At 44.2% G+C, this 17,680-nt stretch overlaps 1 protein-coding gene across 3 annotated transcripts in view; it reads right to left on the bottom strand.

Moving 5' to 3' along the window:
* The window catches only part of LOC124036194 (BICD family-like cargo adapter 1), a 37,659-nt gene extending 20,235 nt beyond the window's left edge, over positions 1–17,424 (bottom strand). For all 3 annotated transcript variants that reach the window (XM_046350447.1, XM_046350448.1, XM_046350450.1), the window contains exons 1-2: positions 16,439–17,424; positions 15,168–15,383 (exon numbers count right to left, since the gene is read on the bottom strand). In XM_046350447.1, the coding sequence (XP_046206403.1) occupies positions 15,168–15,383; positions 16,439–16,849 (627 nt within the window). In that variant the 5' untranslated portion in view covers positions 16,850–17,424. The remainder of the gene's footprint in view (positions 1–15,167; positions 15,384–16,438) is intronic.
* Between the last annotated feature and the right edge of the window lie 256 nt (positions 17,425–17,680).

Below are 17,680 nucleotides of genomic sequence, written 5' to 3'. Positions count from 1 at the left end.
GCAGACTCTCCTTCACTGCAGCCGACGTGAGGAAAACATTTAAACGTGTCAACCCTCGCAAAGCTGCAGGCCCAGACAACATCCCCAGCAGCGCCCTCAGATCATGAGCAGACCAGCTGGCTGGTGTGTTTACGGACATATTCAATCAATCCCTATCCCAGTCTGTTGTTCCCACATGCTTCAAGAGGGCCACCATTGTTCCTGTTCCCAAGAAAGCTAAGGTAACTGAGCTAAACGACTACCGCCCTGTAGCACTCACTTCCGTCATCATGAAGTGCTTTGAGAGACTAGTCAAGGACCATATCACCTCCACCCTACCTGACACCCTAGACCCACTCCAATTTGCTTACCGCCCAAATAGGTCCACAGACGATGCAATCTCAACCACACTGCACACTGCCCTAACCCACCTGGACAAGAGGAATACCTATGTGAGAATGCTGTTCATCGACTACAGCTCGGCATTCAACACCATAGTACCCTCCAAGCTCGTCATCAAGCTCGAGACCCTGGGTCTCGACCCCGCCCTGTGCAACTGGGTACTGGACTTCCTGACGGGCCGCCCCCAGGTGGTGAGGGTAGGCAACAACATCTCCACCCCGCTGATCCTCAACACTGGGGCTCCACAAGGGTGCGTTCTGAGCCCTCTCCTGTACTTCCTGTTGACCCACGACTGCGTGGCCACGCACGACTCCAACTCAATCATCAAGTTTGCTGACGACACAACAGTGGTAGGCTTGATTACCAACAACGACGAGACGGCCTACAGGGAGGAGGTGAGGGCCCTCGGAGTGTGGTGTCAGGAAAATAACCTCACACTCAACGTCAACAAAACTAAGGAGATGATTGTGAACTTCAGGAAACAGCAGAGGGAACACCCCCCTAGCCACATCGATGGAACAGTAGTGGAGAGGGTAGTAAGTTTTATGTTCCTCGGCGTACACATCACAGACAAACTGAATTGGTCCACCCACACAGATAGCATCGTGAAGAAGGCGCAGCAGCGCCTCTTCAACCTCAGGAGGCTGAAGAAATTCGGCTTGTCACCAAAAGCACTCACAAACTTCTACAGATGCACAATCGAGAGCATCCTGTCGGGCTGTATCACTGCCTGGTACGGCAACTGCTCCGCCCACAAACGTAAGGCTCTCCAGAGGGTAGTGAGGTCGGCACAACGCATCACCGGGGGCAAACTACCTGCCCTCCAGGACACCTACGCCACCCGATGTCACAGGAAGGCCATAAAGATCATCAAGGACAACAACCACCCGAGCCACTGCCTGTTCACCCCGCTATCATCCAGAAGGCGAGGTCAGTACAGGTGCATCAAAGCTGGGACCGAGAGACTGAAAAACAGCTTCTATCTCAAGGTCACTAGACTGTTAAACAGCCACCACTAACATTGAGTGGCTGCTGCCAACACACTGACTCAACTCCAGCCACTTTAATAATGGGAATTGATGGGAAATTATGTAAAATATATCACTAGCCACTTTAAACAATGCTACCTAATATAATGTTTACATACCCTACATTATTCATCTCATATGTATATACTGTACTCTATATCATCTACTGCATCTTTATGTAATACATGTATCACTAGCCACTTTAACTATGCCACTTTGTTTACATACTCATCTCATATGTATATACTGCACTCAATACCATCTACTGTATCTTGCCCATGCTGCTCTGTACCATCACTCATTCATATATCTTTATGTACATATTCTTTATGCCCTTACACTTGTGTCTAAGGTAGTAGTTTTGGAATTGTTAGCTAGATTACTTGTTGGTTATTACTGCATTGTCGGAACTAGAAGCACAAGCATTTCGCTACACTCGCATTAACATCTGCTAACCATGTGTATGTGACAAATAAAATGTGATTTGATTTGACAACATATTGTCCACACACACTAATGCCCCTTACATACTTCACATGGCACAATTTACACATTTTTATTTTATTTAACATTTATTTAACTAGGCAAGTCAGTTAAGAACAAATTCTTATTTACAATGACAGCCTACCCTGCCCAAACCCGAACGACGCTGGGCCAATTGTGCGCCGCCCTATGGGACTCCCAATCACGGCCGGATGCAATACAGCCTGGATACGAACCAGGGACTGTAGTGATGCCTTTTGACCGCTGTGCCACTCGGGAGCCCATGCTGAGACACGTTCTGAGTGAGTAACCCACATTGTAAATGCTTTGAGTGCCATTTGATTTGACACGATGTCGCCTCTGAGTCACCACAGTGTTCCTGGAACTGGTACATTCCGCTGCGCAGTATAACTGTTCCTGTGAAAGCACAGGTTTGAGTAACTCTTGGCCTTTAGAATCTGGAATGTTCCATTTGAAGCTGGGCCCCTCCTTCTGAGTGCAGCAGAGTGCAGGAGCAGCCCCTTCCCTGGCTGAGATCATTGGACTGTTCTGATCACCCCACTGCCTACCGGCCGAGTGCAGATCGCAAAGTCAGACCGACAGAACTTCATTAGCATAAGTGAGGCTGCACTCAGGAAGCCCAGACTCTGATTGTCATCATCACTGCCATGGTAATGGATGGTGGAATCCGGGATACCACTCCCTCACTCCTCTCCAGCCTCTGCACTGAGAAAAATAAATGCCATATAACAAAGCAATCATTGATTTATTCACTGGAGACAAAGTCAACTTAACAGATCTAACTGAGAATATAAAGACCTGATAAACTGCCCGTACTGTACGATGCGTTTACACAATCCTCTGACTACACCATTTCACTCCATCATGGCACTTCAGTATCTAGAATCTAGTAGCTCTGTGTCCTCATTAGAGATTCTAGAGAACACTCATCCAACAGGTTGATTCCTGTCCACAATCAAAGGTCAGGTGTATACTACCTCTGACAAATAAGAACCAGGTGGAATCAAATCTCGAAATGGGTTTGCTACAAAGATCATATCCGTGGCAGGATGTTCGATGTGTTTGCCTCGAGGTAGCAGTGTGGTATTTCTAGGTTATTTCAGTCAGTGGTTGCAGTGTTGGCCACACTGGTGACTGGTGAGGCCTTGGTGAGTAGGGACTGCATGAGACAGGTCAGAAGAAGGCTACAGCCTCTCTCTAATGCCAAGTCCTAAACAGTGTTATCTTTTCTACTACAGCAAGTCTACTGTAAGTGAATTTAAGATTTATGTGAGAGGGTAATTGTTTCTCCATTGGACAGCTGTTTGAGTTTTGGAAACCAGCGTGGCGTAGTGTTTTTTGGAACGCTTTTAAGGGTGAAGAGAGATGTCCACTCTGTAATGTCTGCCGTAAAAAACAAAAATGGGCTACTTCCATTCACACCTGATGCACTTGTGTCCTTAAATAACTCAGAGAGGAGTTGTACTATTGATGTATTCTGTCTGGGTAACCAAGGGCAGAACAATCTGTAAACTAGACACTTTCAGTTGTACCATATCACTGCTCCAACACAGGAAGAGTTTGGTCCGTGCACTGTGCTTACAACAAGAAGGAAACGTTTTTGTTGTGGCTCTTTCACAAGTATTGAATCCCTTCCACATCAAAGACCATGTAACCCTTTTTCATAATGGCACCTTGTGGTCCCCAGTGATGCGTGGAATGAATGATATGTAGCCTACACTAAATGCAGAATCATATTCACTTTGCTGCATTTATAGACATTCAGACATAGTGTACAACACACCAGCTCTGCCATTCGGAATGTGCTTCACATTCTCCTAACCAGGCCAGGATGATGCATACAGCTCTTCCTCTCTGACCTGACTGATGTATCTCTCCTCAGTGGATGTCTACACAGAGCCCAGTCACAGTGGGAACGTGACATTTGACCCAGTATCACACTGCGCCTGGCAGATTGAGATCACAGGAGAAACAGGATATTTCACTGTGGTTTGCCAGATTTACTGATATTTCCCTTAATCTGAGTGTCAAATCCTCAGATCCAAGATCAAGCATTATCAGTACATGGGGGAAAACGGACTATTGCGACAGAATCCAGGCCAACAAACTAGGGCTCAATCAACTGAGGGACAGGCATAACGCTCATTCTTCCTCCAGAGTCCAGACACAAAGGTAACTTGTGCCAAGTCATTCTCTTTCAAAGGGAGAATCACAAGATTCTCAAAACTGTTTCATTTACACTCGTCTTTGATTGGAGAGGAAACATATCTTTGCTACATACAAACCTAATCCATAGCGTATGTATAATACAAGAACGTAACAGATTTTCGGAGGTTTCCGGTCTAATGTTCTTGCTTACGCCTATGTGAAATTGAGAGGGGCTTGTATCCTCTTATTTTTTAACATAGCTAATTAAGTCAGGGATTTCCAATGGCTTATCTGTTTCCTCTTTCTCTCCTCAGGAAGCAGAACAGACTGTACAGTTCAAGCTACAGTATTACACATATGGTTGAAGATGACTCACAAGTCAATGTGTGTACATGTCAGGGGGTCTGTGTTGCAACCTGACATTGGGTTGGCTGTACAGCACACAGTGATGCAGAGCACATTTCCATTGCAACACATGGAATCTCACATGTGACACCCGGGTTGTCATAGCAACCAGAGAGAGTGAGACATGACTGTTGGAGCTGTGTGACTTGGTGGCCATATTTCTGCCATTTCCCTTAGTCATAGCACAGTGTACACTAGTGTATGGACCCACACTCTTAGAAGTAAAGGAGCCTGGAAGAATCTTTTGGGATTCTAAAAATTGTCACACAGGGGGAACCTATCTTATTCCAAAAGGTTCCTTAAGGAACCCCTCTGAAATGTGTCTTCGAGGAACCCCTGTGTAAAGGTTCAAACCGGATCCTTTTTGTGATGGGAGGGGTTGAACGTTGAACCTTTTTAATAAGATATTGTAGAAGAGGCAGCCTATCAGAAGAGTGGAGATGTGGCTTCCACCCATTAGAGTAAATGTCCTTCCTGTTCGTTAAGTTTATACACTGCAAATTTCAAATGACCTTGAATGTGTGTGCATATTACATATTCTAATGTAATATTCATACATCTATGCTCACTTCGAGGCAAGCAACACTGAAGCATGCATGAGAGCATCAGCTGTTCCGGACGACTGTGTGATCACACTCTCCGTAGCCGATGTGAGAAAGACCTTTAAACAGGTCAACATTCACAAGGCCGCAGAGCCAGACGGATTACCAGGATGTGTACTCTGAGCATTCACTGAAGACACAGTGTCTTCACTGACATTTTCAACCTGTCCCTGACTGAGTCTGTAATACCAACATGTTTCAAGCAGACCACCATAGTCCCTGTGCCCAAGAACACTAAGGTAGCCTGCCTAAATGACTACCGACTCGTAGCACTCACGTCTGTAGCCATGAAGTGCTTTGAAAGGCTGGTCATGGCTCCCATCAACACCTTTATCCCAAAAACCCTAGACCCACTCCAATTTGCATACTGCCCCAACAGATCCACACATGATGCAATCTCTATTGCACTCCACCCTGCCCTTTCCCACCTGGACAAAAGGAACACCTATGTGAGAATGCTATTCACTGACTACAGCTCAGCGTTCAACACCATAGTTCCCTCTAAGCTCATCACTAAGCTAATGACCCTGGGACTAAACACCTCCCTGCAACTGGATCCTGGACTTCCTGATGGGCCGACCCCCAGGTGGTAAGGGTAGGTAACAAGGAACCCCTGAACTGAACATACTGTACAGTTCAAGCTACAGTATACACATATGGTTGAAGATGACTCACAAGTCAATGTGTGTACATGTCAGGGGGTCTGTGTTGCAACCCTCCTGTACTCACTCATGACTGCATGACCAGGCACGACTCCAACACCATCAATAAGTTTGCCGACAACACAATACTGGTAGGCCTGATCACCGACAACGATGAGACAGCCATTGGAAGGAGGTCAGAGACCTGGCAGTGTGGTGACAGGACAACAACCTCTCCCTCAACGTCATCAAGAAAGGAGATAATTGTGGACTACAGGAAAAGGATGACCGAGCACGCCCCCATTCTCATCGACGGGGCTGTAGCGCTGTAGTGGAACAGGTTGAGAGCTTCAAGTTTGTTGGTGTCCACATCACCAACAAACTATTATGGTCCAAACACACCAAGACAGTGGTGTAGAGGGCACGGCAAAGCCTATTCCCCCTCAGGAGAATTAAAAGATTTGGCATGGGTCCTCGGGTCCTCAACAAGTTCAGAGCAAGGCCCTAAAGGAGTCAAAGACTCCAGCCAACCTAGTCATATACTGTTCTCTCTGCTACTGCACGGCAAGCAGTACCGGAGAGCCAAGTCTAGGTCCAAGAGGCTTCTTAACAGATTCTACCCCCCAAGCCATAAGACTCCTGAACAGCTAATCAAATGGCTACCCAGACTGTTTATATTGTCCCCCCCTTTTTACACTGCTGCTACTCTCTGTTTATCATCTATGCATAGTCACTTAACACTACCTACATGTACATATTACCTCAATTAAGTCAACTAACCGGTGCCCCCGCACATTGACTCTGTACCGGTACAGCCTGTATATAGCCTTACTACTATTATTTTACTGCTGCTCTTTAATTATTTGTTATTTTTATCTATTTTTTACTTAACACTTATTTTTCTTAAAACTGCATTGTTGGTTAAGGGCTTGGAAGTAAGCATTTCACTGTCAGGTCTACACCTCGATTCGGTGCATGTTACAAATCAAATTTGATTTGATATTAACATGATTGCACATAGTAATAAAGTGGTAACTATTCCAATTTTGGGATTTGCATAGGCTCAAGGAACTCATACATCTCTGAAAGCCACATTAAAGCTGCAGAAGTGTTCAACCTTAACACGTGATGACAATACAACAGAACAGACCAACAGGAATGACACTTACTCCCACGGGTGGCCTAAACATATCTAGCTGAAGGGGTTCCTTAAGGATCTCCAAGGTTTCTCGAGTCACAACTGTCATAACTCTCCTGTGACGATCTGAAGGATCGGGTCCGCTCTACAGCGTGCTCTCTCTCGTAGAGGGGGAGAGCGGGAAGTTGGCTGTTTTATGACTGTCGTAAAATGCGCTGCCTCTACGCTTTGTAGTGTTCGAGACTGGAATGTAAACTGTGGAACACAGAGAGACCCTTGGACATCAAAAGTTTGAATAATTAAACAATATTTCTATTTTTGAGAATGTGGGAGTGGTCTGTGGACACTTAAGGGACAGTCATGACGAGTGTGTTTCATTTGGTGATCTCATGAAGGACAGGAAACACTCAATACTGTGTTGGTTGCGTACACTTCTTAATTATGGGGTTACATCTAAATATTGTGAAACGTATGTGATTAAACATGAAGCTATTTGTTTAAAGATGTAATGTGATGTCAACCTTCTAAATGAAAAAATATGGGTTTTCATATCAAGTTTCATACCAAATCAGTGGCCACGCCCACGTGAGTATAGGCATAACGCCGGCGTCATGGACCGCCCCTTTTCTCAGAAGTGTATAAAACCCACTCCTGACGAAATGTACATTAGACTAGAAAACATGCAGCTGACGCTACATGTGAAATGGTTAAGAACTACAACTCGATAGGCCATCAGACTAGAAAACATGCAGCTGACGCTACATGTGAAATGGTTAAGAACTACAACTATCAGTTACGGAGACCATACAGCGTGGAGCTTTGGCTACACGGCTGGAAATGGTTCAACTCTGAGACTATCGATCACTACAGAATAAGAGCAAATCCTAGACTAGAATTACTAGTCTGCAGCTAGAAATGACGTAAATCTAGTACGAGAATACCGACAACCGCAGAAGTATGTATTCTATGCAACGACCATCTGTATGCCTGGCGTATCATTAAAACAGACACTATCCAGAGCCGCTGAGAAAGCTACAACCACGAAAGACATTGTGACTTCTGGGGAAGTTAAACCGAGACTCTCTGATGAACTGACTCTCCAGCAGACTTAGCGGCGATTCCAACAGAATCCAACAAATTATTTTTGAATGAGTGGCTGTTATTAGCATTTCAATGAATATAATTATCAATTATTATCAATTCCCTTTTGTCTATCCCGCTCTTTATCTGTCCCCTCCCCTTTCCATTGTCTACCACATTTCATACCGGTTTAGTCGACTAGGGACTTATCAATGCATTGTGTTAGTAACCAATGACTATTTGTTTCTGTATTTCTGTGATTTGTTTATTGAGTAAATAAATAATTAAGCCAATTTGTATATATTATGGAGGCTAGGGTTCGTGCAGATTTCCAAGGGTTTGCGACGTTCAGTAATGAGAACCAATGAGGTAATAACAATACATTAATACAAGATTGTACTCTATAAGATATAAAATATCTGAAGAGTCAATTAGGGAAATAGACCCTATAAACAGTTTCTCGTGGTGCCCCAACTTCCTAGTTAATTAAAATTTACATGATTAGTTTAATCACATAATAATAATTATACATAGAGAATTGATTTGATAAAATAACAGCCTTTCCATTTAATGATAGTCACAGACACGACACCACTAATTCTAAGAGTGTAGATGATGAAATCCACTAAAACATGACATCAGTCAGTCTTCCAGTTTGACATTACCAATGATCACGGTCTGTGAAGCTGTATTGTCAGAATCCCTGATGGCTACAGACAGAGTATGGGAGCAGCAGCACGTGTTTCTGATCCTCATCACAACTGATGACCTGGAGAGACGCGTGTGTTGTATACAGATGGTTATTAGAACAGAGACCTGTGACAGGAACAAAGCAGAACAGAGCCATGGCCCTTGGTAATACAGTCAGCTCATTACAGTTTGTTTTTTGTTGTTGAGCGGATGTAGACTGCAAGAAGCCCAAACATATATAATATTTGACTAAAAATCATTTCAAACCTTGCTTACATTTGTATATAGAGCCATAGCTGAACAGAACTCTTTAGCAATCCATATTTCTCAGGAAAAAAAGTGAATCCATCCCAAATAAAAGAACATCCACCATATGACTGGACAGGAAATAGAAATCATCAACTGAATGTTAAATGTGTTTCCTGTCAGGTATTTTAATTGTCTGTATGGTCTACTTGTTGAATGTTTGTGAAGTCTTGATTTGTAATGTCTTATTAATTGGTGTTGGACCCCAGGAAGATAAGCTAGCGTTACGGCGTTAGCTAATGGAGATCCTAATAAAAAATACAAATACGATCACATATACAGGTAACTGACAAAATAATGGAACCAGTTGAGTGATTGAGGGATACAAAGTATATTGAAAGCAGGTGTGGTTTCCACACAAGTGTGTTTCCTAAGTTAATTAAGAAATTAACATCCCAGCATCCTTAGAGCATGTATAAAAATGCTGGACAGGTCATTATTTTGGCTTCCATGGCTATGCCCCCATAGGATGACAATTCCCCTATCCACAGGGCACGAATGTCACGTCCTGACCTTAGTTATCTTTGATTTCTTTATTATTTTGGTTAGGTCAGGGTGTGACGAGGCTGGTATATGTGTGTTTTGGTCTTGTCTAGGGTTTTTTGTATATCTATGGGGTTTTGGTATTGTCTAGGTAAATTTTGGTCTATGGTGGCCTGAATTGGTACCCAATCAGAGACGGGTGTTTATCGGGATACTATTTAGGTTGCCATTTTCCATTTTGGGTTTGTGGGTTATTGTCTATGGTTAGTTGCATGTCAGCACTCGTTATATATATATAGCTTCACGTTCGTTTTGTTATTTTGTATAGTTTGTTCAGTGTTTCTCTTTCATTAAAGAAGAATGTATTCATATCACGCTGCGCCTTGGTCTCCTCGTTATGACGAACGTGACAACGAATGGTCACCGAATGGCTTGATGTGTATGAAAACTATGTAAACCATATGCCCGTCTCAGTCACCAGATCTCAACCCAATTGAACACTAATGGGAGATTCTGGAGCGGTACCAGAAACAGCGTTTTCTACCATCAACAAAACACCAAATGATGGAATTTCTCGTGGAAGAATGGTGTCACATCCCTCCAGAAGAGTTCCAGAATCTATGCCAAGGCGCATTGAAGCTGTTCTGGCGGCTCGTGGTGCCCAACTTTATGATGGTATTTCCTTTATTTTGCCAGTTACCTGAATCTCTCTATTACACGTGAGAATACTATGGAACAGATTCTCAAAATTAAAATCACTGATTTGCTGGTGTTTTTACAGTCTTTATGTCCAACAATAAAATAAAATACATTTGGCCCGCGAGCTGCCATTTGAGGAACCCTGCCCTAGATGATTTGCCAAGCTCACAACCCAGCCTACCAGACACCACTGGGTATACTGTAGGTGTTTTTGTCTTTGTCTGTATGAGTAATACAGTAAGTGTTTCTGTGTGTGTCTCTATGTGGCTGTGTTCTGTGGGTGATAAATACAGGGCATCCGGAAAGTATTCAGACCCCTTGACCTTTTCCACATTTTGTTACGTTTCAGCCTTATTCCAAGTAGCCACCATTTTGCCTTGATGACAGCTTTGCACACTCTTGGTATTGTGTGCAAAGCTGAAATCAAAGCAAAGGGTGGCTACTTTGAAGAATCTCAAATATAAAATATATTTTGATTTGTTTAACACTTTTTGGTTACTACATGATTCAATATGTGTTATATCATAGTTGTGTTCACTATTATTCTACAATGTAGAAAATAGTAAAAAATAAAGAAACTTTTCACTGGTACTGTAAGTATTCAGACCATTTACTCAGTACTTTGTTAAAGCACCTTTGGCAGTGATTACAGCCTTGAGTCTTGGGTATGACACTACAAACTTGGCACACGCTCATTTAGAGAGTTTCTCACATTCTTCTCTGGAGATCCTCTCAAGCTCTGTCAGGTTGGATGGGGAGCGTTGCTGCACAGCTATTTTCAGGTCACTCCAGAGATGTTCAATAGGTTTCAAGTCTGGGCTCTGGCTGGGCCACTCAAGGACATTCAGAGACTTGTCCCGAAGCCACTCTTGTGTTCTCTTGCCTGTGTTCTTAGGGTCGTTGTCCTGTTGGAAGGTGAACCTTCGCACCAGTCTGAGGTCCTGAGCGCTCTGGAGCAGGTTTTCATCAAGGATCCTTCTGTACTTTGCTCCGTTGATCTTTCCCTCGATCCTGACTAGTCCCCCAGTTCCTGCCGGTGAAAACATTCCCACAGCATGATGCTGCCACCACCATGCTTCACCGTAAGGATGGTGCCAGGTTTCCTCCAGACGTGACGCTTGACATTCAGGCCAAAGAGTTCAATCTTGGTTTCATCAGACCAGAGAATCTTGTTTCTCATGGTCTGACAGTCTTTAGGTGCCTTTTGGCTGTCATGTGCCTTTTACTGAGCAGTGGCTTCCATCTGGCCACTCTACCATAAAGGCCTGATTGGTGGAGTGCTGCAGAGATGGTTGTCCTTCAGGAAGGTTCTCCCATCTCCATAGAGGAACTCTGGAGCTCTGTTAGAGTGGCCATCGGGTTCTTGGTCACTTCCCTGACCAAGGCCCTTCTCCCCTGATTGCTCAGTTTGGCCAGGCGAGGAAGATTCCTTGGTGGTTCCAAACTTCTTCCATTTTAGAATGATGGAGGCCACTGTTTTCTTGGGGACCTTCAATGCTGCAGAAATGTTTTGGTACCCTTCCCCAGATCTGTGCCTCGACGCAATCCTGTCTCGGAGCTCAACAGACAATTCCTTCGACCTCATGGCTTGGTTTTTGCTCTGACGTGCACTGTCAACTGTGGAATCATATATAAACAGATGTGTGCCTTTCCAAATCATGTCCAATCAATTTAATTTATAACAGGTGGACTCCAATAAGTTGTAGAAACATCTCAAGGATGATCAATGGAAACAGGATGCACCTGAGCTACATTTCAAGTATCATGGCAAAGGGTCTGAATACTTATGTAAATAAGTTATTTCTGTTTTTTCTTTTTTAGACATTTGTAAAAATTCTAAAAACCCGTTTTCGCTTTGTCATTATGGGGTATTGATTGATGAGGACATTTTTATTTGATCAATTTTAGAATAAGGCTGTAAAGTAACAAACTGTGGAGAAAGTCAAGGGGACTGAATACTTTCCGAATACACTGTATGTTAGTGGCGTGTGTGCGCGCATAGATTTAGGTTTAGCTCATAGAGAATGGTGTCCTAGTGTATTAGTGCCAGGTTTGCACTGTCCTTTGACATGAGGGGCAATGGCTCACACACAGACTCTTCTCCACCCAAACAAAATAGTTGAGTGACAGTTTTTTAATTAGCTGTGAGCGCAGTATGGAGCAGTGTTGTTCTTCTGGCTGCTGATTTAATTCATAAGGAAAGGCTATTACATAGGATTATGACCTAATCCCTTCAATGCTGCATTTTATACACTGCGTCTTACATCACTTCCTGTGGCCAGCCCCTCCACAACAAGCTAATTCCTGCTGCATCCAATCAGAGACTTGATTCCAGCAGACAATTGGTTCCTCTCTCAAACCTGTTTTTGTGAGTGCATTGTTGTTGTGAGTGTAATCTTTAAAGCTTTATTTTGAGAATGGCCCTTTGAAGAGCTGTCAACCACATGACAGGATTCTAACCATTTTACAAGCTCTCTAATGCAGCCTGCAACAGATTACCTCTTATTTCTGTCACTTACCGGGAGGATGCTTGATTTTAGACTGGAAGACAGTGGACCCACTGTGTCCAGAGTGGAGCTAAAGCTTGAGAATATATATTAAAGAATAGAACCTAAAGAACCTTGAAAATGAACGAATGGGTGTTTGTTTTGCAGTGACTATTACCAGACTAAGGTCTGTCTGTAGATAAAACCGTTAGCATCCTTATCCCTACTAATGCTACAAAGAATGTCATTACAAAGCAAAAATATCTCCTAGGTTAGGGCTATCCACACACACAAACCTACTTGGATCCTAATAGTTGTCCTCTCTCTGGTGGCTCTACTACTGGGGAGGTTTCCAGAGTCAGGGTGGTGTGGGTTCACTCGGAGGAGGTGTACTCAGAGCCGTGGAGTAAGCAGGCCATTGCTTAGTAAAAGAGAGACTACCATGGCTGACCCCATTCATTTTATTACACAGGAGGTCTCTCTGGAATCCGACAGCATTGAATCACGCAGGCCTGATCAATAGTCTCAATTTGGGCTCATGAATACCATTAGCCCACTCCCCAAGCCCTACATAAGTCTCTACCCCCAAAGATCTACCCAGATTTAATTTCAACCAGGGCTCCTTTTAAATCAACTGCAACTTAATTATGTTAAGTACCTAGCAGGATCCATAGCAACAGACCAGTTCAGCGACCCCACCTCCCTCCATGGTCAGAGACTGATGGTGGATGACAGGTAATTCACTTTAATCTGATCAGAGATGGAAATGAGAGGGAGTGAAGGTCTGTATGACACAGTGGTGCTGCTACTCTATCTGTGACAGCATACAGCCAGCAGCAGCCCTAGTGATGAGGGCTAAAAACAGCCATTGACAGCTAGCTAGCTCTCTCCCTGCTGGGCTGTGGAAGGAAGCAGCATCTGCCTGACTGCAGCTCACATCTATTCCCAGGACAGACAGCACCACACCACAGGCAGTGTTACCCACACCCACAACACTGTCACCGGTGTCACCTCAGCAGGCAACACCCACTTATCTCCTGGGGCCTTTAAAATGGACACTGCTCCTCTGACTGCAGTCAACACAAAGCTTTCTCCATTTAACAACCTTAACCAACTTCCAAAGGTTTAGGTGTTCTAGCTTTTGGGTATCGATATATCCCTGCAGCACACACAGAAGCATGACACAGGTGATTGGAAAGCTAGTCTCTTTTAGTAACAGTGTATTGACGCCATGCCTGGTTTCGATGCCTCAGACTGGTATGAGAGGCTAGTGGCAAGATGAGCACCAGTAAAATCATTTCAAAGACTCTGTTGATGTAGAGGATAATACATTCATTAAATATCGTGTGTTTTTGTCCTGAATTGAATGTCCATTGGGTGCGTAAAACCCACAAATTCAGATAAACAAAAAGGTGTAGTGGGTTCGCACTCAAAAAGATGTTGCATTAAGCTTACTTCATTGTTACATTTTTGAAAATTATTTTCACTGCATCCAGGATAGCGTACATGCCGAAATGCTTTATGCAATATATTTGTGCGAACCCTTCTACATCTATTTGTTTATCTGAAAAATAGTTTGTACAGATAGTTATGGGATTTTTGCTGCACCTAGACTCAAGTTGGTAGAAGCGCTGTGTACTCCCCTCCTGACCCAAGTTTATTTTAGTTTTCATTGGGATTTAGGCTGTCAGGGCAATGCCTCCCTCATTAGTTAGGATTGAGGTGATTTGACTGAAGGCTGTAGTAAATCCACCTTCTTAGGAGAGTCTAATCAACAGTATTACCTGCTGTTGCTCAGCTCCATCAATCCAACCGGGCCATGAATAGAGTTGAATCAATAGCCCGGTTTATACCTGGTGCTAATTATGTGTCCTTTGTCCGGGAACTTGTCCACATTCGGATTGTACCCATATATTTAGACAGGTGTAGACGATTAAAAGACCCATTGTGATCTGATTGTGATCAAATTTTATAAGTGGAAACAGACAAGATCAGGACAATATCAGGATGAGGTAGGATGATAGCCCTGTTTATACCTTGTTCTAATGACAGCTTCTCCCATACTTCCATCACTCTCTACAAAGTGCATGTGGCCCTGAATTAAGCTTTACCTCCTCCAGCCTCCCAGTCATCCTGTAATTCTTCCTCTCTTTCTCTGTTCTTAACCCATCAGCCACATACTGTATGCTATTAAAACGGATTGTGTGTTACCTAAGATATCAAATCCGTTTCAACAGCCTGTAGTTACTTATCAATATTGACAGGAGGGTTGCGTAAGGAGTATGCCGCCCCAGCTCAATCATTCTAAATTATTCAGTGTTTAAGAGGGGGACGTTACACTTTAATTTCGATGACTTAGCATATATTGATGTGTGAGAGAGAGAGATGGCGACATGGGGGAAGAGATTGAAGCAGAGTGTATGCATGTGCATGTATGCATACTATATGAGAACATGGTTGTACCCTCTCCAGAAATGAACACAGCAGACTGAGACATCCAGTGTTGAGTCCCAGTGGTCCACAGAGACAGACAGACCGACAGACAGGTCCACAGATGGACAGTTATCTACACTCACCCGGTTGAGCTGCTCCAGCAGGCGGTGGTTTTGGTCTGACAGCTCCCTGATGGCCGTGGACTTGTCACGGTCGGCTTCTCTCAGCTGGACCTGATGGCGCTCCAGCTCTCCCTGCAGCTGCTGGACGTCTGTCTCCAGCTCCGCCACACGGTCCCCCCACTCCCCCTCCTTGTTCTCCAGCCGCCGCCGTAGCTCGTGCTTCTCCTGCTCCAGGTGCTGTGGGTGAGGGGAGACAAGGGACAGGTTTAGATATAATTCTGGACTGGAGGGACCAGGTTAGGCCTGAGACTAGTAGTAGTAATAGATATTGGATTTTGAAAGGATGGCACAAAGCTTCAGCTTTTTTTCTATCCATCGCTTGATAAGGCTGAGGCAGGGGGTGAGGGGATGAGGGTGGGCTTTTAATGAGAGCACAAGGGGGTCAGAGTATGGGGGGTTGGGATGGGTGGCATGGCTGGTCACAGGGCATGCTGGGTGATCAGTCCTGAACAAAGAGGCCTCATCAGGAGTAAAAAACGGTTGGAAAAACAAAGTTGGTAAAAGGATAAGGAACCATATTAACTGCCCCTAAAAAGTCTGGAAATAGCTTGAAATTAATATTGTGCACTGGGTCATGGCATAGTACTGTGTTGTTAGAGATCAGTTTTGTGAGCAGATGTATCCTACAGTAGATACAATAGGCCATGCCCATACGACATTCCCAGGGGATTAGACTTGTTCCAGTCCAGGCCAAGTGCAGTGGTGTGAGAGGGTTAATATAAGAAGGACAAAAGCTCTGCTGTCAGCATGAAAAATGCAAAAGACATCTATGGGTTTTGAGGGCTTTAGTGACACTGCAAGATGTTGTGAACTCCTCCTCTCTAACTGTTGCAGCGCTGTCTGTGTGAGACAGCCAAATCATTTAAACAAAAAGTCTTTGTAAGAATTGAGTGACCTCAGTCTGCTTTAAGAGTACTGTTTTGCTCCGAATCTGATTTCACGAAAGAGGCATTAGACTGTTATGACACTGTGTGGAGGTGTTTGTAGCTGTACTGTAAGTTGTAGACAGTCTGAAAACACTGTTAAGACAGATGTTTAAAGAGTGAAGTCTGCTCAACAGCATTACCAATAATGTGGGACAGTCTTAATCAGTTCAACATGTTCACATACACTGCTTAACTCCACATGAATTGAATAATGATGGCCAAAACAATTATGAATTGAAAAACGAATCTGGCATGATGGTAGCCTACAGTATTTGTCAGTGTGTGTTTGTACTACTAGCTTCTTACCTCAAGTTTATCGTTAAGATCTTTGTTCATTTTCTCATATTGCTTAGTCAGGTCTTGGTTTCGCTCTAGCAGTGCCTTGCCGAGTTTAGCAGCTAAAACCAAATCCCTTTCCTTTTGACGGAAGAGCAACAAAAAGTCTGTATTCTGTCCCATTACAGGCGTCTCCAATTCGGATAACTCTTCCTCCTCCTCGTCGTCCTGCTCCCCGGTAAGCATGGCTAATTCCTCTTCCAACGCCATCCCGAGGCCTCCAGAGTCGGTATGTAGCAGCGAGTGGCCCTGAAATCCTCCCGTTTCTTGTGGGGTTTTGTTGCCCTGATCTAGCAGGTGCGCCATGCAGTCGCTGTCCAGTTCGGGTGGTGCTGAAATCGCGGCGGTAGATGTGTGCAAATCGAGGCAGAAAGCTGACATCGCCGCCCGGCGGACAAAAATAAAAGAGATTAACCAATTGATTTATTCCGACTGAACCCGCTCTGTCACTGGGTCGGGATGACCGGATCCTCTTTTTGTAGATAATATCTCCATAGATACGGTTCCTTGGTATCAAAATCACGGCAATTGCTAACTTGTCTGACTAAAATGTCCCTCACACTCGGAAGACCTTACACAAGCTCTCCCTTTAATCCTGCAAACAGTGCCGCCTCCTCTGCAGCTGAGTTGAAAACAAGCCTCTTGATGTCTGTTGCTGGCTATCTTGTATGTAAAGATTGTCGGTCCAGCGTGCTTTGTCCCCCGAGTTAACCGCCCTGACGAACTCTCAACAGCGGTCGGTCTGTCCACCCCGTTGCAGCGGGGTCCCAGTACCCCATAATAGTTGGCCCCTTTACACCCGCGGCATTTTGCAGAAGCCTGTGCCAGATATCCAAAATACCCACTCGAGCAGAGCACGAGCCCGATGGCGCCACCTTCTTCCCTCCCTGGAATGCACGCCCCACGTTGCTGACGTCAACAGCAAACTATTACAAATATCCACCCATTGGCTGAGTATGATAACGCCATATTTTGTTATTTTACATACAGCATAGGAATGGGGCACGTTTAAATAGGCCGCCAGGCATGGATTAAGCAGCTGCCTTCAATCATCCATATTCATGTAATGCTCTTTCTCTTATATACGAGATAAATCTATAAAAACAATCGTTGCTTCAAGATTTTTCAGTACAGTAGCTTCGCATCATCATCATCATCATCATCATCATCATCATCATCATCATCATCATCATCATCATCATCATCATCATC

Source organism: Oncorhynchus gorbuscha, linkage group LG05 (genome assembly GCF_021184085.1).
Source record: "Oncorhynchus gorbuscha isolate QuinsamMale2020 ecotype Even-year linkage group LG05, OgorEven_v1.0, whole genome shotgun sequence".
Classification (NCBI taxonomy): Eukaryota; Metazoa; Chordata; class Actinopteri; order Salmoniformes; family Salmonidae; genus Oncorhynchus; species Oncorhynchus gorbuscha.
The sequence above is the reverse complement of the archived record's forward strand: the minus strand, read 5'-3'. Positions and strand labels throughout refer to the sequence as shown.